Source organism: Oxyura jamaicensis, unplaced genomic scaffold (genome assembly GCF_011077185.1).
Source record: "Oxyura jamaicensis isolate SHBP4307 breed ruddy duck unplaced genomic scaffold, BPBGC_Ojam_1.0 oxyUn_random_OJ142, whole genome shotgun sequence".
NCBI classification, from domain to species: Eukaryota; Metazoa; Chordata; class Aves; order Anseriformes; family Anatidae; genus Oxyura; species Oxyura jamaicensis.
The window spans coordinates 139877-160601 of record NW_023305679.1 but is presented as its reverse complement, the minus strand read 5'-3'; the positions used below and the strand labels follow the sequence as shown (position 1 = coordinate 160601).

Sequence of the window (20725 nt, the reverse complement as noted above, 5' to 3'; positions counted from 1 at the left end):
TTGATCGCCTTTGGACTTCTCATTGTTACTTCATCACTACCAGCCTGAAAGACCAGTAGCGGGTAGTAGTCAGTGGGCCGTACCAGGCGCTTGACTTTCGTGGCAAAGTCTCTCACCCGAGCCCCAGGGAGGCAACAGACTTCTCTGCGGGTTGGGTCCGGTCGGCATATCGGTCCCTCTGTCCCTTTCAGAAGGGAGCCCCCCATAACAATAGCCCTTCTTTCTTTTTTGAAGGATGATGTGGCAATGCAATGTGTAGGTCGCCTTGTCTTAGGCGCCCCCTCCAACTGGGACGGGTTTTTATCTACTATGTCATTCAGATTGTCTTGTTCTAGTCCTTCATATCAATTATTTAAGGGTAGATGAGAAGGTGAGGTGGGCAGAGAGAGGGCTCGCCTACCACCCCGAATAGGCACCTGCCTCCATTCCCCCCCTTGATCTAGGTCTCCTCCCTCTGCCTGGCAGGAGGAGGGAACCTCCGTCTTCTGAATAACAGGAGACGCCTGTGCTGTGGCAGGCTCGTGAGCCTGCCTCAGAGAGGGTAGAGTGCACCTCCACCAGTCAATTTCCATCTCTGATTCCCTGATGATCCTGAGCCGGTTCACCTCCTCCCGGAGCTCCGCTACTTGGCTGAGCAGTTCTTCAACCTGGGCACACCTCCCACAGGCATACCCTCCACTGCTGTCGGAGACCGACAGAAGGCTGGGGCACACTCTGCAGCCCAGGACCTGGACGGCTGCGTGTTTGTTTCCCCGAGCCCTCCGTCTGAGTAGCCACACTGGTGACCGTGGCTGGAGATGCCGCACGAGATGTGGAGGCCACGGTTTTCTGCCTGGTTGATACCATGGTCAGGTTCTACGCAAGCAGGTTGCAAGCACTGAAGGGAGAGGCAGCTGCAACAGAGCGACGATGGGCCCCCCGCTCGCCCTGCCCGCGCGAACTGCCGCGCAAACTGCCTCGCCACGCCCTTCGACGCGCCACGCCCTGTTTGCCCGTCCTGGCTGCCGCGCTCCTGGTCGCTCGCGCTCCCTAGGGGCAACTTTTAAACAGCCTGGGAGGGGGCGCTGCTGGCTCCGCCCGCGCCTCATCAGCCTCCCTCGCGAGGACTGCCGGGTGCCGGCGGCTCCCCCGAGTGGCCTCGATGCCGGACAAAAAGCCCTGCCTGCCTCGGTCCCCTGCTCCGCTGCAGAGCATGTCTGCCCCGGAGCTGATCGCCTTTGCAAATCCCTTGGGTTAAGGTACTGCTGCTTTCTAAAGTCAGACCTTCCACTTCACAAGCCTTGCAGAGAACAAGGATGGCATACAGGCCAGGACTGACCATAGGACATGGCCCCCAGCAGGAAGCACTCTGGTCATGCAGAAGGTGCAGCTGATAGTGCTCCCACCTCTGTGAGCAAAAAGGGTGCTGTCCCCAGTCAGGAAGTTGGTCAGCATCTGGCACAGTCTGGCTGAGCTGTACAAGGTCTGCAAAAAGGACAAATCTCCCCAAGGAAGAAGGCCACGGGCATCTGCAGGTGTTTGCTTGTAGGCACCAGCACAATGATGAGGGTGTTCCACATCCCAGTCACTGTGCTGGTCATGAGAAAGAGGAAGAAGAGGTTTGTGTATGGGTAGGAGACCTTCCATATTCACAGTGGTAGAAACTGAACCAATGCTATCATATTTTCCTGTTCCCTTTATGGAAACCTTTTAGAGCATTCTGGTCCCCCCTCTCATGTTAGGACACCAATGAACAAAATATTTATTTCTCAGTTCCTAAAAGAAATGGCGAAGGGTGTTCAGAGAGGTGAAATGATCCTTGCCTGTCATGGCCAAGGTTTCCTGCAACACAGGAGAACAAAATAGGGGTTAAGGGAGGGAATCATTTCTTCTCATATTTGACAACCAAATTTTAATAGCACAAATCACACTTCTAAAATCTGTCTCTCCCATGTTCAGAGAGGAGCAGTCACTGATGACTTCAGTCTGCTTCAAACACCACACCCCAGGAGAGACCCTGCTGCCTTCAGGAGCTGTCAGCCCCAAGGCCTTGGGGACACCTCGAGGGAGCCCAATGGCACAGAGCAAGCGATGCCATGGTCAGGTGCTGTGCTGCTGAGCTGGGCCGGGCTCCTGGGCCCAACGGGAGCTCCTGGCATGTGGGCAGCACTGCAGAGAGACAGCTCTGCCCAGGAGCAGCTCCTCTGCACAGTGCAGCAGGGCTGGGGGCTCTGACCGCAGGTGGCACAGGGAGAGGAGAGAAGGAGAGAGGGCTTAGAGGCAGTGAGGAGCACAACAACAGAGGGCAGCGTGTGGCAGGATAGATGTGCAGACTCTTGACACGGTAATCCCCTGGCAGCAGGGCAACACAGGTGCAGTTGCCAAAGGGGTCTTCTACAGCTGGCACATCCAATTGGTGAGAGCATCTGTCAGGATGGTTCTGTTTCTCCAGCGAGAGGTAGAATATGTTGTAGAGAATGGCATTTATAAGAGGTCATTTCCAGAAGAATATTGAGACTTGCTTTATCTGAAGGAGAAGGCTTTTTTGAGGATTCTGTACTTTCATATTCCTGCATTTCAGGGGAGGCAAGTTTCACGGTAATGGATTGTCATGATTGTACGGCAGACTGAGACTCCAAGAACATTGCAATGAGAGATCAGTATGGAAGCAATGAGATTTATACAGGTTCTCCTGCAAAGAGACAGGATCGCCTGGGGGGTGTTCTAAGACACAGAATACGTTTTCCTCATTGAACTCTGTTCTAACTTTGTTCTGCATTCTCCACTTCAACAGACAGCTTTGTTTAATGTCAGCAAATGCCCAACAGCAGCTCTGTGAATGAGTTCCTCCTGCTGGCATTTGCAGACACAAGGGAGCTGCAGCTCCTGCACTTCGGGCTCCTCCTGGGCATCTACCTGGCTGCCCTCCTGGGCAACGGCCTCATTCTCACTGCTGTAGCCTGTGACCGCCACCTCCATACACCCATGTACTTCTTCCTCCTCAACCTCGCCCTCCTTGACCTCGGATCCATCTCCACCACTCTCCCCAAATCCATGGCCAATGCCCTCTGGGACACCAGGGCCATCTCCTATCAAGGATGTGCTGCACAACTCTTTCTCTTTGCCTTCTTGACTGGTGTGGAGTTTGCTAACCTCACCATCATGGCTTACGACCACTACATTGCCATCTGCAAGCCTCTGCACTACAGGAGCCTCCTGGGCAGAAGAGCTTGTGTCAAGATGGCAGCAGCTGCCTGGGGCAGTGGCTTTCTCAATGCTGTCCTGCACACAGCCATCACATTTTCCCTGCCCCTCTGCCAAGGCAATGCTGTGAACCAGTTCTTCTGTGAGATCCCCCAGATCCTCAAGCTCTCCTGTTCAGATGCCTACCTCAGGGAAGTTGGGGCACTTGTGTTTACGGTTACTCTTTTATTTGGTTGTTTTGTTTTCATTGTGTTGTCGTATGTGCAGATCTTCAGGGTGGTGCTGAGGATGCCCTCTGAGCAGGGCCGGGAAAAAGCCTTTTCGACCTGCCTCCCTCACTTGTCTGTGGTCTCCCTGTTTGTCAGCACTGGCACGTTTGCCTACCTGAAGCCCCCCTCCATCTCCTCCCCATCCCTGGACCTCGTGGTGTCATTTCTATACTCGGTGGTGCCTCCAGCAGTGAACCCCCTCATATACAGCATGAGGAACCAGGAACTGAAGGATACCTTAAGGAAATTATTTACATACATGCTTCTTAAGCATCAGTAATGTGCCCACCATCTGAATGAGCCTTTCAGAATTTCTCAGAAAAAGGAAAATCTTTTTTATTGTAAGAAATGAATGAGTTTATTCTTATTCTCTTACCTGTTTTTATATTTATTTGACACAATTCTACTTTAGGAAACCATCTTCTGGTGTAAATAAATAAAATAAGCCATCAGGAATTCATTTGTCTCAGCTGCTGTCTCTTCCCATCCCCTCTGGAGCTGGGGGTGCAGCCCCAGCATGCAGAAGGGGCTCAGGGCCAAGAGCCCAGCTGCCACATGGAGGAGCAGCTCCATTTGCCCTCAGGGCTGCCCCTCATTGCCCGCTGGGCTCTGCCTCTCTGCTGCCTTTGGTTCAGGGCTGCCGCTTCCCTGGAGTCATGGCCATGGCCAGCAGCAGGACGGGGCCTTTTCCATGCTGCTCCCCGTTCACTTCCAACCTCTTCCTTTGTGCCCCTGCATGTTTTTTACTGTAAGATCTCATGTACCTTGGTGACAGTCACATTGCCTCTTCACTGTCACCTCTGGCACATCTCTGCATACCTCCTCCAAAGCTGGTGTCAGGAATACACCTGAGGAGCTGCTCCCTGAACAGGCCTCTTGCTTTTCTGGCCTTTACCATGGATAAGAGTCCCAGAGTGATCAGTGAAGGACTCGGCTGAACTAAGAGCTGCCTTCTTGGTTGCATGTTGTCTAGTAAACAGTAACTAGCTTTTGACTCTGCTGCCTGGGTCTGTCCAGCTGATGCTGGGGCTGATGGTGAGTGGCATCCTGGAGAGGAATATTGAGCTGCCAGGAGAAGTCAGGGGATCTCCAGGGAGAATGTGTGAGTCTGTGTGTGCACTGAGTGTTTCCTCATGTAATGAGTGACCATCCAATGTAGAGTATCTCAAAGGAAAAAGAGAACATGAGGAGCCAATGGGCTATGGAGGGCTCTGCAGTACCTAGAGGGGTTGTGAGGATCCAGTAGGCAAAGGTATCCAAGAGTCAAGTGTGGTTCAGGACAGCCTCTTTGAAAACCCATAATCTGGATTGATTGCAGCACTCACCTGCCATTTGGGCCCTTGTCACAGATTCATAGCATCATTAAGATTGGAAAAGACTTCCAAGATCATCTGGTCCAACCATCCCCTTACTGCCAATACCAACCATGTCAGTTTTTTTTTTTTTTTTTTTTTTTTTTTTTTTTTTTTTTTTTTTTTTTTCCCTTAGAGACACCCTATGATCCTGCCAAGCTCTTCCCTGTGCTACTGAGCCATCAGGGCAGACTGAAAGGGTCTCAACAGAAGACATCCCCAGTGACTTGGGTCTTCTGCCCATCCTGAGCAGCACAGGCAGAGGGGAGCAGGGGAAGCAGGCACCACAGCCCCCTCAGTCTGCAGAGCAGCACTGCCAGCTGCGGCTGGACTGGGAGCTTCCACTGAGTGTCTTCTAGGCCAGCTTCGGCACACGGCTTCTGAACATGAGTGTAATCTTTGCTGTGTGCAAGGAGCTGAAAGACCGCCAACAGGCACGGGTTTTGAACATTGTCTGCAAGGTCCCTTCTGCCCTAGCACCTCACAGGACACGGTATTGTGGTTTAACCCAGCTGGCAGCTAAACACCACACAGACATTCGCTCACCTTCCCCCCTACCTCTCTGGGATGGGGGAGAGAAACAAGAAAAACTGAAACCTGTGGATTGAGATAGAGGCAGTTTATTAGGACAGAAATAATAATAATAATAATAATATGTACAAAACAAGTGATGCACAATGCAATTGCTCATCACCGACTGACCGATGCCCAGCCTATGTCTGAGCAGCCAGTCCCCCCACCCCAGCTAGCCACCCCTATGTATTTTTCAGCATGACGTCAGATGGTATGGAATACCCCTTTGGCCGGTTTGGGTCAGCTGTCCTGGGTCTGTCCCCTCCCAGCTCTTGCTGCACCCCCAGCCTGCCTGCTGGCAGGACAGAGGGAGAAGCTGAAAAGTCCTTGGCTTAGTATAAGCATTTCTCTGCAACAAGTAAAACATCAGTGTGTTATCAACATTATTCTCCTCCTAAATCCAAAACATAGCACCCTACCAGCTACTAGGAGGAAAATTAACTCTATCCTAACTGAAATCAGGACACATGGAACTGGCTCCTGTATGTCAGAGAGGCTGGGAGTCCATCAGCAGTGCATGGCCTTGAAGGATCACAAGCAGATCACTTCTAGCTGGGCAGGTCATGGGCCAAAAAGGGGGTATTTTGTAGGTATCATATTAAGACATCAGTGGTGTCTCAGAAATTCCTCATGCAGTCCTAAGTCAATGTTTGTAAAGTGGATTGTGAGTTGACTTCTTTCTGAAGTAAGCTACAGGTCACCCCTTGACTCCTGGCTGGGATCTGTGCCATTCATATCTACCAGTGTACCTATCTGAAAGGCTGGCAAAAGCACATGGATACACACAGTTTGTGAAATCCTCTCCTCATAAGTATCTGGTAGGCCACATAAAGGAAGAGATCTTGGATAAAGGGTCACATGTCAGAGGGTTCATCTTTTTCCTAAAAAAATGTGGCTTCTTTCAGATTTCCACACAAATGTGGTCACTGCCTCCAAAATGCCTGGGGGGAACTGAAGCCTGCTTGATGGCCTGTGAAAAGTTAACTGTAGGAGCCACTTTAGATTCAAAGCTGGTGTGTAGGAAGGACACTTTCAGGGTGGTGCAGAGCTGCTGGATACGTTGTGCAGGCTGCTTCTACAGAACTTTGAGTCCTTTGCCCTCCTGACCATAACGCCACTTCTGTATCAGGAAAGGAATAGCCAGAAGAGGTTAGAAAGATACTCTGAGATCATGAAAGCCATCAGAAAGTTCCCCCTGAGAAGATGACTGATATGAGGAAGTCAGGAGAAGCCTAGGCAGGAGAGGTGCCCAAACGAACATTTCCCAATTGATATTGATCCAAGTTTTCTCCTAAGCAGGTCTGGATAGCTAGGAAAAGCAGTCTCAGGAGGCTGGACACTGCATGGACGACCTTACTTCTCACCTCTTGGTCCTGCCATTTCTCTTACTGTCCATCTGAGGTTTTCATCACTTCTTCTTAAATCAGACTTCTCCACTGAAATCAGCAGATGGATGTCACAGCCCGTTGGCACAAGGTCCCACCTTAAGCTATGCACAGGGAAGTAGTTTTTTTTTATTATTATTTATTTATTTATTTTTGTTTTTGCTTTGGAAGCAAAGAGTAAACAAAGAGTGAAACAATTACTGAAAAATAAAACAAACTCCTTACTAGTGTGCCATGTCCAGACTGCCTCTACCCAGCTGTGTAAGTGTAGTAGAAATGAGAGAGATGAGAAATGAAAAATTATTTATTTATTTATTTATTTATTTATTTATAGATAAAATAATTTAGTCAGATAGATTGGAAATGATAAATAGAAAGAGAGTTGAGGAATTGGCTAAGGACACTTTTGGACAGACTGCTGAAAGATGGGCAAGTCTGAACTCCATAAAGGTCAAAGAGTAATTGGCTAGGTGAGTGGGATCGGACTGATCAAAGATTTAGGGTGGGCAAATCTGGAGAGCAATGGGAAGTGCATAGGTCCAGACAGGCAGCTAGGAAGGTGACTTCCAACGTGGTCAGTTTAATCGTGACCAGTGGAAGTACTTGGAAGATTACAGCAATTAAATGCACACCATAACTGGCAGATTACCAGAAGCTGGGGAAGACCATAATTTCTTCTTTTGCACTGAATACACATCCTGCAAATTCACATTTTGTGATGACTAAAATTCAGCTTATGTGACATTTTATGGAAAGGATTGAATCATTTCATGTGATGACTAGGTGTTCTATTTCTCAAATACTGAAGAAATGCCCAGGATTTCAGGCAGAGCTTTGCTCTCTGACCATAAGCAAGACCTTCCACCTCCAGAGTCCATGGTGTGTCTGAGGTACTTCCTTGGGTGTGGCAGCTGACAGAGAGGACCTGCAAGAGACCAGAGGCCTTTGGGGGATTCAGATGGAGCTGGGCAGAGCTTCCAGAGCACCTCCACTGCCAGCAGTGGTCTTTGTCCCTGTAACTGCAGCCCAGCCCAGCACATGAAACCCCTTCAAAGACAAGTCAGGGTGTTCTTGGGATTGACCCAAAGCTGAAATGGTCATTGGGAAACTGAGAAACTCTGCGTCATTCTTAGCAGACACCCGAACATCCATGAGCTATCTTGGGTCATCTGTGGCAAACTCAGACTGAAAGATTCAAAAGCAGGTCCCTTCAAGTGGCTGTGGTAGTACCCATGAGTACCCAGACTCACACACTGTCCCTGGAGTTCCTCTGACATTTTCTGGCAGTTTCAGAATCCTCTCCAGGCTGTTGCTTGCCATCAGCCCCAACACCAGAGGGACAGTTCCTGGCAGATAAGTCAAAGGCCATTTACAGTTTTCTGGGGCATGTGCAACCAAGGAGATAGCTCACAGTCCAACCTTTGGTCCTTCACTGATCACTCTGGGCCTCTGATCCATGGTGAAGCCTGGAAAAATGAGAGACCTGTGCAGGGAACAGCTCCTCAGGTGCATTCCTGACACCAGCTTTGGAAGAGGCGTGCAGAGATTCCACTGTAGAGATGACAGGACTGTCACCAAGGTACATGAGATCTGCAGACTAACCCATGTACCAGAGCACAAGAGAACAATGAAGAAGCCAAAAGAGAGCACCAGTGAAAAGGCCACGTTCTGCTGCTGGCCATGGCCATGGCTCCAGGGAAGCAGCAGCCCTGACCCAAAGGCAGCAGAGAGGCAGAGCCCAGTGTGCAGTGAGGGACAGCCCCGAGGGCAACCGGAGCTGCTCCTCCATGTGGCAAGCTGGGCTCTCGGTCCTGAGCCCCTTCTGCATGCTGGGGCTGCTCCCCCAGCCCCAGAGAAGATAGAAAAAGATGGTAGCTCTGACAATTGTGAATTTCTCCTGGCTTTTTTATTTTGCGTATCTACATAGTCAGCCCCATTTGATAGGTACATGAGATGACTGGGTCAAAGTAAATGGAAAAATAACAGGTAGGAGGTGTTCCGTTAAGTGGTGTAGCCAATTTATTGTGGTGGGTTTGGTCTGCTTCAGAGACTGAACTGTTATGGGCATGGATTAACACAACAACATAGCACGCCCTTACTCTAGTTGCGTTCAATGAGAACCATCACGGCTAGGAACAAAGCAGTTAAGTGCAATTTATTACTGCAACAGGTACACAGGTTCTTTGGATTGCTGGCAATAAATTGCCTGTCTGCAAAAGCAAGCTAGCATGCATAAAATACACAGGTACACAGCCTGGCTACTAACAAGTTAAAAGGCACAAAGACTCTATAGAAATTTCTAAGTTTCCGTAGAGACACCTTGCATAACCAAGTGTTCAAATCTTACCCAAAGGCGTCCCAGTGGTAGGGGAAAGAGAGGCTCAGCCCGTTGACTGATCCCAGAAGTCAGAAGGTATCCTTTGTGAAGGTATCTTCCCTGAAGTCCCCTCTCTCATTAGCCAATTTATATAATTTTCTATCTTTTAGGTGGAGCTTGAGTGACTCTAGTCAAGCATATCTTGGTTATGATTGATAAAAAGTTTTCCCATCTCCGTTTAAAAGAATAGGCTCTGAGAAATTCAGAGCGTGTGCTCAGTGAGGGGCGGTCACACCTTGGAGGTGGGTAGCTTTTGGGGTGGGGCTGTGTTTTGGTATTATAATGATATTATAATGAGCAAAAGTACACTAGAGTACACAATTTTGTCAAAAACGTGATGGGCTGTTGGCTCAGGGTTGCAAATGTTCAGATTACCGGTCTCGGTGTACACAAGAACAATCAAGTCCCCACCTGATCACAGAGCCTAGCTGCGGTGTCTCCACTCTACTCTACGCCCCATACTGTTCCTTAGAGTCAGTAAACCAGGTTCCCCTGGTGCAATTGCATCTAAGATTGGAAGCCTAGGGAACGCTTAAGTAGTGCAGCTACACTCCACCCTGAACGCCTCTTCAATGTTGTACATTTTCTGTAAAATGTGAATATTAGTTTAATTTTCCAAGTCACTTTAGTCAATTACTCCACAGGAGGTTAAGAATTAAGACCATTTAAATCAAAAACTCAACTTTGGGAAAAAAAAGATATAAAGACAAATAACCAAAAAGGTTGTTAACAACAAAAACATCAACAAAACATTTTTTTTTTTTTTTAAATATATATAAACTGAGAACTGAAGAGGAGATTATTGGTTTTGAAAAGCATGTATTCAAAGAGTTTTCTCACTGCATCCTTGAGCTCCTGGTTCCTCATGCTGTAGATGAGGGGGTTCACTGCGGGAGGTACCACTGAGTACAGAAATGACACCACGAGGTCCAGGGATGGGGAGGAGATGGAGGGGGGCTTCAGGTAAGCAAACATGCCAGTGCTGATAAACAGAGAGACTATGGCAAGATGAGGAAGGCACGTGGAAAAGGCTTTGTGTCGGCCCTGCTCAGAGGGCATCCTCAGCACCACCCTGAAGATCTGCACATACGACAACACAATGAAAACAAAGCAACCAAAGGCTAAAGAAACACTAAACACAAGTGCCCCAACTTCCCTGAGGTAGGCATTTGAGCAGGAGAGCTTGAGGATGTGGGGAATTTCACAGAAGAACTGGTTCACAGCATTGCCTTGGCAGAGGGGCAGGGAAAATGTGTTGGTTGTGTGCAGGGCAGCATTGAGAAAGCCACTGCCCCAGGCAGCTGCTGCCATCTGGGCACAAGTTCTGCTGCCCAGGAGGCTCCCATAGTGCAGGGGCTTGCAGATGGCAATGTAGCGGTCGAAGGCCATGACGGTGAGGAGGGAAAACTCAGACTCAATCAATAAAGCAAAGAGAAAGAGTTGGGCAACACATCCTTGATAGGAGATGGCCCTGTTGTCCCAGAGGGCATTGGCCATGGCTTTGGGGAGAGTGGTGGAGATGCAGCCCAGGTCAAGGAGGGCGAGGTTGAGAAGGAAAAAGTACATGGGGGTGTGGAGGTGGTGGTTGCAGGCTACGGCGATGAGAATGAGGCCGTTGCCCAGGAGGGCAGCCAGGTAGATGCCCAGGAAGAGCGTGAAGTGCAGGAGCTGCAGCTCCCGCATGTCTGCAAATGCCATCAGGAGGAACTCACTCACAGAGCTGCTGTTGGGCATTTGCTGTCCTTCATCAAGGATACTGAAAAGAAGAAAAAATATAGAATGTTGGGGGAAATTTCTTTGAGCAATACTCATATCAGTCCTCATTAAAGCCTCCACATTGCCTTTCTTTCTAGGGCATCTTTGTGTCTTTCCCTGGTTGTAGCCCCGCTTTGTACTGGCTGAATATCCTGTATACAGCAGTCACCACTGCCCATCATCCCTCGATGGGCCACCTCTGCTCCAGAGCAGTGGTACCTGTTGTTGTGGGTGCAAACCTCAGCTAGAGGTCACATCCAGGAGGGCTGCTCTGTCCATCCCCTGGTGTCCAGCTGCTGGCTGCTTACAGCACTCAGATGGGGGATGGCTGCACTCAGAGGTTGTGCTTTGTGATTACCTGGGCTGTGCTGGGAGAAGAGGGCACCAGCTCCAAGTGCGGATGGAAATGCATCCCTTTTAGCACAGCTGTGCAGAATTCAATGACAAGTCCATGGCAAGGATGCTGATTCACAAGGGCAGATCAAGGGAACTTGGATGTTGTCAAGACCCTCAATTACCCTCTGCCGTAGCTCTGGCTGCACAGGAGGCAGCCACTGCCCTGGACAATGTGGACTTGACAGAACACAGAGAGTGTCTATTATTCTCCCTGGCATGACAGAAGCTGTGTGAGGGAGGAGAGGAGACCAGGGGCTGCTAAAAAGAAGGTGCCTGCACTGCAGGTGCATGGCAGGGAGATCAGCTCCCTCTCACTGCCTGTCCATGTCCCTGCTTCCTACAGCTGTCCCTGCCAGCAGCTCTTTCTCTGTGCCACATCTCCTCCCATCCATGCTCACATACCCCATCCCACCCACTGTGTGCCCTGTTCTGCCCTGCAGACACCTCCTGGGGATGGGGATATCTCTGGGGACCTCTCCCTGTCTGGAAGTACTAAAAAACAGCCCAGAAAACCTCTGGTTGAGTCTGTAAGCAGAGAGAAGGGAAGGGATGTTCTCAGGTTTGTCACTAACAGGTAATGTCTCAATTCAGTGCAAAAGGAAGCTCCAATACCTGCACAAATCCAACCACCCCATTAACACAGAGCCTGCCTCAGAACCAGAGCAGGAAAATGCAGAAGGAGACTGCAGAAAGTGCCTTCTCTTTGCAGGCAGCCCCTGCCCTGCCCTTCCTCTGTCCAAGACCCTGGGCTCCCCTGGCAGGGGAGTGCTCCCCGGGCAGTGCTGAGCCTGGCAGGTGGCAAAGTTCCTGCCCTGGCACACAGCCCCTGGGGCACACAGCAGTGACCCTGCTCTGCACCACAGCCATGGGCACCCCTGCAGCTGCCCTGCATCACCTTCTCGTTCACACTGCACAAGCCATGAGAGACATCCTGGCAGCTCCTGGCCAGGCAGAGATGTCCTGGATCCAGGAGCCACTTCCAGGAACCTCCCCTGCACTGTACTGCAGTCAGAGACTTACCGTGTGCAGAGCTGTGAAGAATTTCTCCTGCACTGAGCTCTCCTCTGCCCACACCTTCCAGACTGCCTGGAATCCTCTTATACCTCGGTATCTGTGGTCAGAGCCCACAGCCCTGCTGCACTGTGCAGAAGAACTGCTCCTGGGCAGAGCTGTCTCTCTGCACCAGGGCCCTCTTGCCAGGAGCTCTCTCTGTCCCAGGAGCCTGGCCCAGCTCAGCAGCAGAGGCCCAGACCAAGGCATTGTAATCACCCCTCTGGGGGCTTTGGTGATGAGCCCACAAACCTCAGGCACTGAGAGAAACTGAAGAAATCTCTGAAGGAGTCCAAGTCAGATGCAAGTTTTCTGGAGTGTGCCCCCAAGGGCCAGAACTGACACAACCTCCTTTGAATCTCATTAGAGCAGAACATTGGAGGCAGTGAGGACAAGTAGACAAAGGCAACATGAAGGTGACGCTGCTGTGTAGGAAAACTGGATGTCTTTCACCAAGCAGGAGGGCCAGGCCTTGACCTCCATCCCCCAGGGAGATCCTTTCCCTTCACACTTTGCTCAGTGCTCTTCCTGGGGCAGCAGCAGATGTGGATGTGCATTGCCAAGTGCAGGAGAAGGGTACAACCCCTGCCTGGTTCATGGTTCGGGGTAAGGAGGCAATGAGGCCCTGGTGCTTTAATGAGAAGCTGTCTCCTCATAGGTCTCAGTAGCAGAGACAATAGCCAGAGCCATGGACACAAAAATCACACTCTTGTTGGGACTTTCAGCCTTGTCAGAGTCCTTGCTCCTCTCTACAACAGACTGTCCTAGGGACTTCCAGACCTGCAACATTTTGCCTCCTGGCTGTAAACCCTTGACCGTGTGGTGCCACACTGGATCTGAGCTGAGTCTGGTAACTCAGATTTTCTTGGTGGCCTGGCCCCTCATAAGGTAGCTCTGTAGGAAGCTGGCCTGGTTTCTCGTGAGCAGGCACCACAGCTTGTATGGCATCCTGCATGGTGCCCAGGTACTCCTCCTCCTGGGCACTGCTCACTGAGCACAGTCCCAGCCTGCCCTGGTGTGTCGGGTTCCTCTTCCTCTGGCGCAGGACTGGGCTCTTCTTTTAAATATCAAGAGGTTTCTGTAGGCAAAACCCTGCAATTTCTCAAGGTTTCCCTGCACAGATGCTCCATTCTGTCAGCTGTTAATGTCTGCAGGCAGATGGCTCACCCATCAGCAGGCAGATGCTGTCTCTCACAAGATAACAGTAGCAGGAGTTTGTAGGACAATTTGGACAATAAAGTAGTAACTACTTGAATGGAATTGCAGCACAGACTCAGAGAAGGGTAAGGGATGGAAAGCTGCCAGGTTCCACCTCTTCTGTGCTACCTTCTCATGCATGCTGTTATTTTGTCTGGAACTGCATCCTATATACAAAACACTGCACCACAGCAGCTAATAGGAAGAAAATTAAGTCTATCCCAGCCAAAGCATGGACAATATCCACTCCACATTTCATAGCATCTGCAGCATGCTCAGCTCCAGTACTTCCCAATTAATCACCACCACCTTTACTCTTTTGATATACACACAAATATTTCACACCCTTAGTCTATGGGTGTCCTCATGTTGGCTAGGATAGAGGTAATTTTCCTCATAGTAGGTGGTATGATGCTGTGTTTTGGATTTAGCATGAGAAGAATGCTGATTACACGCTGATGGTTTAGTTGTTGCCCAGCAGTGGAGGGCTGGGGGTGCCTGAGAAGTTGGTGGGGACAGAACCAGGACAGCAGACCTGTAGTGGCCAAAAGGATGTTCCATACCACACGATGTCAGGCTGAACAATCAACATGGGGTGGCTAGCAAGGGTAGGGGGTACTGCTGCTTCGGGACAGGCAATCATCATCATGATCATCATCATGAATGTTCGTATTATTTGTCCTCCCTTTCTGTCCCATTAAACTGTCTTTATCTCAACCCATGATTTTTTGTTATTTTTATTTATTTATTTTTTCCTCTCCTCACTCTCTCCTGCATCTGCTGGGGGTGTAGCTGTGTGTGTGTGTGATTGAATGGCTGCGTAGTGCTGATCTGCCTGCTGGGTTAAACCACACTCTTTCTGGGGCCCAACGTGGAGCACAAAGTTTGAGCCAATGACAGATCTGACCGCAGCATGTTAAAAGAAAGCTTTTATAAGCATTAGTTGATTTTAATGGTTGCTAATCATAAAGTTAATTTTTTTTTTTTTTTTTTTAATCTCAGATCTGCTGTGTTCAATTTCAGATCTGTGTTGTATAGAACATTACTTACTCTATGTCTCCCCTTTTGTCTTGCCTTTTTCTCCTCAGGAAACCAAGCCATGGGGGAGACAAGGGGAAGACACTTTTCCCCACTGGTTCATGATCCCTTTCTCCTTCACCTCCCCCTTCTCCTCCAAGCTAATTACAATAGCTCTTCAAAGCTTTGAATATCCTTGGGATGGTCAAACCAGCATGTTCCTATTGTTAATTGTCCTAGATGTGTTTCAGGTTTTGTTTAAATTTAAGCATGCCATCCAGAGATCTGTCCAGAGGCAGGAGACTTAGGAGTGGCAGGGATTGTGGAAGGATATGGGCAGGCACCTAGAGCAGTGGACACTTCCAGTGCTTTGGAACTTCACCTCTGAGAAAGTGCAGAATCCTTAAAAAGAAACCGTGAAATGCTTGAAAAATGTGTGTGATCATCCTGGCAATTGCAAAGAGACACAAATCACTGGAATGTGCTGGGCCTTGACCTGTGCTTAACAAGCCACAGTTAACACCTTCCCAAACCCTGTGACTTGTCCTGCAGCCACACACCAGCTCCTGTGACAGGCCCATCAGCCACTCCAACCCTCACAAAGGGCCCAGCAGCCACTTCACACCCTAGAACATGACCTGCAGGCACTCCAGCTCCTGAGATGGGCTCAAAGTTAAACCAACCCTTGTGACAGACCCTATAGCCATTCCAAAACCTGCAATAGGCTGTGCAGCCACTCCAACTTCTCTGAAAGGCCATGCAGCCAGAACAACTCCTGTGATGGGCCCTGCAGCCACTCCAGCACCTGCAATGGGCTCCATGGCTGGGCCAGAGAACCAACTTCTGCCAGTATTGGTTGCCTTTTTATGCAAGAGGAAACAATGGGTGTGAAAGTCAGTTTTTTTTTTAGAAAGGAAAGAAACTCCTACCCAGACAAGAAAGGAGGAAGAAGAAGATGAAGCAGGTTTCTCCAAAGAAGGGCCATCTTGTAAGCAGGAGGACAAAGAAGAAGACATCATATAAACATCACAAACCAAGTGACCCCTTTCCCAGGGAAAGCTATGAAAAAAATAAAAAATAAAAAATTTCAGCCATCATCTTGGTGAGCACATTGTCACCTGACTACTCCAGTGCTGGGAGAACAGTGCCAATAGACTGAAATTAGAGGGCAGGGAAGCCAAGCAGCTGGAATCCCCCTCTAGAGAAGGGGAGATTGACAAAGCCATTGGAAAAGAGCACAAGGAATGTAATCCTGTCAGTCATCAAGGAAAGGTGTCCCTTCAGGAAAGATCTTGTATGTCACCCAGGCAAGTGGACCAACATGCAGCCGGGTATCCGGTACCAGAGGGAATTAGCCATGCTGAAGGTGATTAGTAGCAACCTATACAACAAACAGCTATCCAGAGATCCAGATGATGTCAAGTGCACATGACCCATGTGGCAGAAGTTTGTACAGAGCACATCATTATCATATGCCATCCCATTGGCAGTAATGACCAGGAAAGACCAAGAGGAACCCATAGAGGATGAATTGGCTAGCCAACTATGGCATTCCAAAGTCTTTCTTCTTCCCTATGGGCCTGCATCTCATCTAGAGAGAAACTTTCTTATGAGATCCAGGAACTACAAGAGAATACATCTTCCTCCCCATCTGCACGAACAAATAGCTCGACTATCAGGTGTAAGCATCCCTCTGCTCGAGAAAGTGGATATAGTGGGTGCATACTACATGCAGCCCTGTGATTTGAACTGTGTGAGCATGGAAAGGCCATGAGAAAATGGGATGGAAAATCGTCCTCCACCCAAAGGCAGGGATACATGAAGTGCAAGCAAATGCAATCCCCAAAAGTGGTTCTTTTGAGAAAATTGCTCCAATTTCTATCATGCAGTCCTCCAAACAGAGTAATGAATACTATGAGCAGGACCAGAGGGGCCCAGCCTCCATTCAGGGGGAGGAAGGGGACAATCAGGTGTATTGGACTTAGAGGATTATTGGCCTGGCACATCAAAACCTGGCATATCAAAAGAAGAATCAAGCTCTAGTGGACACTGGTGCACAGTGTACTGTAATGCCATCAAGCTATGAAGGGGTAGAACCCATTTGTACTTCTGGAGTGGCAGGAGGATCCCACCACTCAACTGTACTGGCAGCTGAAGTGAGTCTAACTGGGAAAGAGTGGCAAATGCAACTCACTGGGACTGGTGTGTGCAACCTTGTGCAACCTTGGCCTAGACTAAATCAGGAGAGGGTACTTCAAAGATGCAAAAGTGTGTGGGAGTGCTTTTGGCATAGCTGCCTTGGAGACGGAGGACAGTGAACAGTTGTCTACCTTGCCCACTCTCTCACAGAACCCTTCTGCTGTGGAGGTGCTGATGGCCAATGAACAGCAGGTGCCAATTGCTACAACAACAGTGCACCTGAAGCAGTTGCTCACCCTTTAATAGTCCCATATGGACAGTGAAAAAATTCTTATGGTGAGTGGAAGATAACGGTGGCCTTCTGTGACCTAAATGAATTCACACCACCGCTGAGTGCTGTTGTGCCAGGTATGCTAGAACTTAATTCAGTACGAACTGGAGTCAAAGGCAGCCAAGATCTATGCCACAACTGATAATGTGTTTTTCTCCATTCTTTTGGAAGCAGCGTGAAGGCCACACTTTGCTTTCACTAGGAGGGTTGTCCTGTCCACCCGGAATTGACTGGAAACACGGCCTTACCATTTGCCATGGGCTGATCCAGACTGCTCTAGAATAGGGGGAAGCTCCTGAACACCTGCAATACCATGATGACATCACTATGTGGGGTAGCACAGCAGAAGAAGTATTTGATAAAGGGAAGCAAATGTTCCAAATCCTTCTGAAAGCTTGTATTGCCCTAAACCAAAGTAAGCTCAAGGGACCTGCACAGAAGATCCTAATGCAGGCTGTCCAGATCCAGGGGGAACCCTGCTTGGGAAAGTTTGGGCATCAGTCAGTGGCTGATGAGCAATTGCATTCTGCATCACTTGCTTTATACATGTAATAATAGTAAAAATAAAATGTGTTATGATTTATTATTATTGTTACTGTTATTCTGATATCTTAATTTTCTGTCTTTTTAAACTGTCTATATTTCACCAAATAAGCTTTTGAGTGGTGGGTGTGAGCTAACATCTATGTGTTGCTTAGGTGCCTGACAGGTTAAAGCACAACATGCTTGACAAACACAGGCTAATAGCACAAATCACACTTCTAAAATCTGTCTCTCCCATGTTCAGAGAGGAGCAGTCACTGATGACTTCAGTCTGCTTCAAACACCACACCCCAGGAGAGACCCTGCTGCCTTCAGGAGCTGTCAGCCCCAAGGCCTTGGGGACACCTCGAGGGAGCCCAATGGCACAGAGCAAGCGATGCCATGGTCGGGTGCTGTGCTGCTGAGCTGGGCCGGGCTCCAGGGCCCAACCAGAGCTCTAGGCATGTGGGCAGCACTGCAGAGAGACAGCTCTGCCCAGGAGCAGCTCCTCTGCACAGCGCAGCAGGGCTGGGGGCTCTGACCGCAGGTGGCACGGGGAGAGGAGAGAACGAGAGAGGGTTTGGAGGCAGTGAGGAGCACAACAACAGAGGGCAGCATGTTGCAGGACACATCTGCAGACTCTTGACACCGTGAGTCTCTGGCAGCAAGCAGGGCAACACAGGTGCAGTTGCCAAAGGGGTCTTCTACAGCTGGCACATCCAATTGGTGAGAGCATCTGTCAGGATGGGTCTCTCTGTTTCTCCAGTGAGGAGTAGAAGATGCTTTAGAGAATGGCATTTATGATTGGATTTTTCAAGAGCAAGACCAAGACAGGGACTACGTGAAAGGCAAGGCTTTTTCTGTAGCCTGTGCTTGAAGAATCCTGCAGTGGCGTGGAGGCAGATTTCATGGTAATGAGTGGTCAGGATTGTACTGGAGACTGAGACTCCAGTGAGGGACCAATATGTCATCAGTGAACTTAAAGTCCCTTCCCACACCTCAGCCCACAGACTGCACATCGTATTTGTGGTCCTCTCAGGTTTTATCCTAGCTGATCTTTAGGAGCTGCAAACCCTCCGATGCCCAGTGCCCTGTCTTTGGGAGGTGTCTGCCAGTTTGAGGTGATCTCAGATCGTTTGCAATGAGCATGAGCTGCGTCCTCTGCAGGCAGAGCTGCAGCACAGGAGGGGCTGCTGAGGGTCTGTCAGTCCCCCTCTGGCCTTGCCTCCCCTGGCAGCAGCACACTGGCATTCCTCCTGGCTTCTCTACCTGGCTGCGCTGCTGCTGGTCTAGGTTGGCTGGGGATGGGGGCTTCAGATGCACATGGAGTGAGCCCTCAGTGTGCTTGGAGGAAGGGGAGTATGGAGACAGGGTGAGGGGTCTAGAGATGTGCACTTTGGGCCTGGATTCTTTTGTTCCCAGCAGTGTTCAGAGGTTCAGGTTCTTCTCAGCTGAACCTCTCAGTGCAGTTGTCCTGCAGCTCAAATCGATGGCAGCAAAGCTCAGCTGAAACCATGGAGAGGATCCACAGGATTTCACTTGGAATGCAGGAGAAAAGCAGAGGAGTTCTGCCTTAGAAACTCTCCTCAGGAGTGGTGGTTAAGCTAGAACAAGAGACACAACTATAAATCCACCTATGTTCTTATTGCTCTAAGACAGTACTGACTCCTACATTGCCCAGAGCAGAATGCCCTGCTGCAAGGGACAGCCTCAGGCAGCATGAATAAAAATACAGGAAAGGGTCTGCCAAATGTCTGCCTGGAAGATGGATAACACTTTGGGAAACTTAAATGAAAATGGAAATCCTTATTCTCCGATAATTCTATTGTTAATTATCACCATCTTTCTGTTCCTTAAGCAGGACCCAATCCCCAAATCAGCAAATGCCCAACAGCAGCTCTGTGAGTGAGTTCCTCCTGCTGGCATTCGCAGACACGCGGGAGCTGCAGCTCCTGCACTTCGCGCTCTTCCTGGGCATCTACCTGGCTGCCTTCCTGGGCAATGGCCTCATCCTCACCGCCATAGCCTGCGACAACCGCCTACACACCCCCATGTACTTCTTCCTTCTCAACCTCGCCCTCCTTGACCTCGGATCCATCTCCACCATTGTACCCAAAGCCATGGTCAATGCCCTCTGGGACACCAGGGCCATCTCCTATCAAGGATGTGCTGCACAGGTCTTCTTTTTTGTCTTTCTGATTGGAGCAGAATATTTCCTTCTCACTGTCATGGCCTACGACCGCTACATTGCCATCTGCAAGCCCCTGCACTACGGGAGCCTCCTGGGCAGCAGAGCTTGTGTCAAGATGGCAGCAGCTGCCTGGGGCAGTGGCTTTCTCAATGCTGCCCTGCACACAACCAACACATTTTCCCTGCCCCTCTGCCAAGGCAATGCAGTGGACCAGTTCTTCTGTGAAATCCCCCAGATCCTCAAGCTCTCCTGCTCAAATGCCTACCTCAGGGAAGTTGGGGCACTTGTGTTTAGTGTTTCTTTAGCCTTTGGTTGCTTTGTTTTCATTGTGTTGTCGTATGTGCAGATCTTCAGGGTGGTGCTGAGGATGTCCTCTGAGCAGGGCCGACACAAAGCCTTTTCCACGTGCCTCCCTCACTTGTCTGTGGTCTCCCTGTTTCTCAGCACTGGCATATTTTCCCACCTGAAGCCCCCCTCCATCTCTTCCAAATCCCTGGAACTGGTGGTGTCATTTCTGTACTCAGTGGTGCCTCCAGCAGTGAACCCCCTCATATACAGTATAAGGAACCAGGAGCTCAAGGATGCAGTGAGAAAACTGTTTCGATACATGCTTCTTAAGCATCAGTGATGTGTTCATAAGATACATTCTTAATAATATGCAAATATATTCTGATTCATATTATATCATATCATTTTTATCTTTACTAATATAATCACAATGTAATCATTACTAATATTCCAAAACAGAGTAAGAGGGAACTTAGGAAAATGATACAACAATATTTAATCTTATTTTTTTTTTGTTTTGTTAATATTATAACAACATCAATTTTGTTTTAAATAATTTAATCACTAACTTCCTGATTTGTTTTTGCTTTGACTAAGTAATCTAATGAATGTATAAAACCAAGCTTCCTTGGTAGATAAAGAAAATAAAGAAGTCGGTGGAAATTCATTGGTCTCAGCTTCCACCTCTTCCTATCTCCTC

At 49.2% G+C, this 20725-nt stretch overlaps 3 protein-coding genes across 3 annotated transcripts; 2 read left to right on the top strand and 1 right to left on the bottom strand.

Annotated features, from left to right (window-relative positions):
- Positions 1 to 2796: 2796 nt before the first annotated feature.
- LOC118158787 (olfactory receptor 14C36-like) lies at positions 2797 to 3732 on the top strand. The gene has a single exon (XM_035313467.1). It carries the CDS (start codon positions 2797 to 2799, stop codon positions 3730 to 3732), a length of 936 nt encoding a protein of 311 aa, XP_035169358.1.
- A 6172-nt stretch (positions 3733 to 9904) lies between these two features.
- LOC118158778 (olfactory receptor 14C36-like) lies at positions 9905 to 10873 on the bottom strand. The gene has a single exon (XM_035313459.1). It carries the CDS (start codon positions 10871 to 10873, stop codon positions 9905 to 9907), a length of 969 nt encoding a protein of 322 aa, XP_035169350.1.
- An 8555-nt stretch (positions 10874 to 19428) lies between these two features.
- Positions 19429 to 20394, top strand: LOC118158786 (olfactory receptor 14C36-like). The gene has a single exon (XM_035313466.1). It carries the CDS (start codon positions 19430 to 19432, stop codon positions 20363 to 20365), a length of 936 nt encoding a protein of 311 aa, XP_035169357.1. The 5' UTR covers position 19429; the 3' UTR covers positions 20366 to 20394.
- The last annotated feature ends 331 nt before the right edge of the window (positions 20395 to 20725 follow it).

Excerpts from the sequence above, each read along its gene's own strand:
- LOC118158786 (XM_035313466.1), top strand. The coding sequence starts at position 19,430 with ATGCCCAACAGCAGCTCTGTGAGTGAGTTCCTCCTGCTGGCATTCGCA.
- LOC118158778 (XM_035313459.1), bottom strand. The coding sequence starts at position 10,873 with ATGCCCAACAGCAGCTCTGTGAGTGAGTTCCTCCTGATGGCATTTGCA.
- LOC118158787 (XM_035313467.1), top strand. The coding sequence starts at position 2,797 with ATGCCCAACAGCAGCTCTGTGAATGAGTTCCTCCTGCTGGCATTTGCA.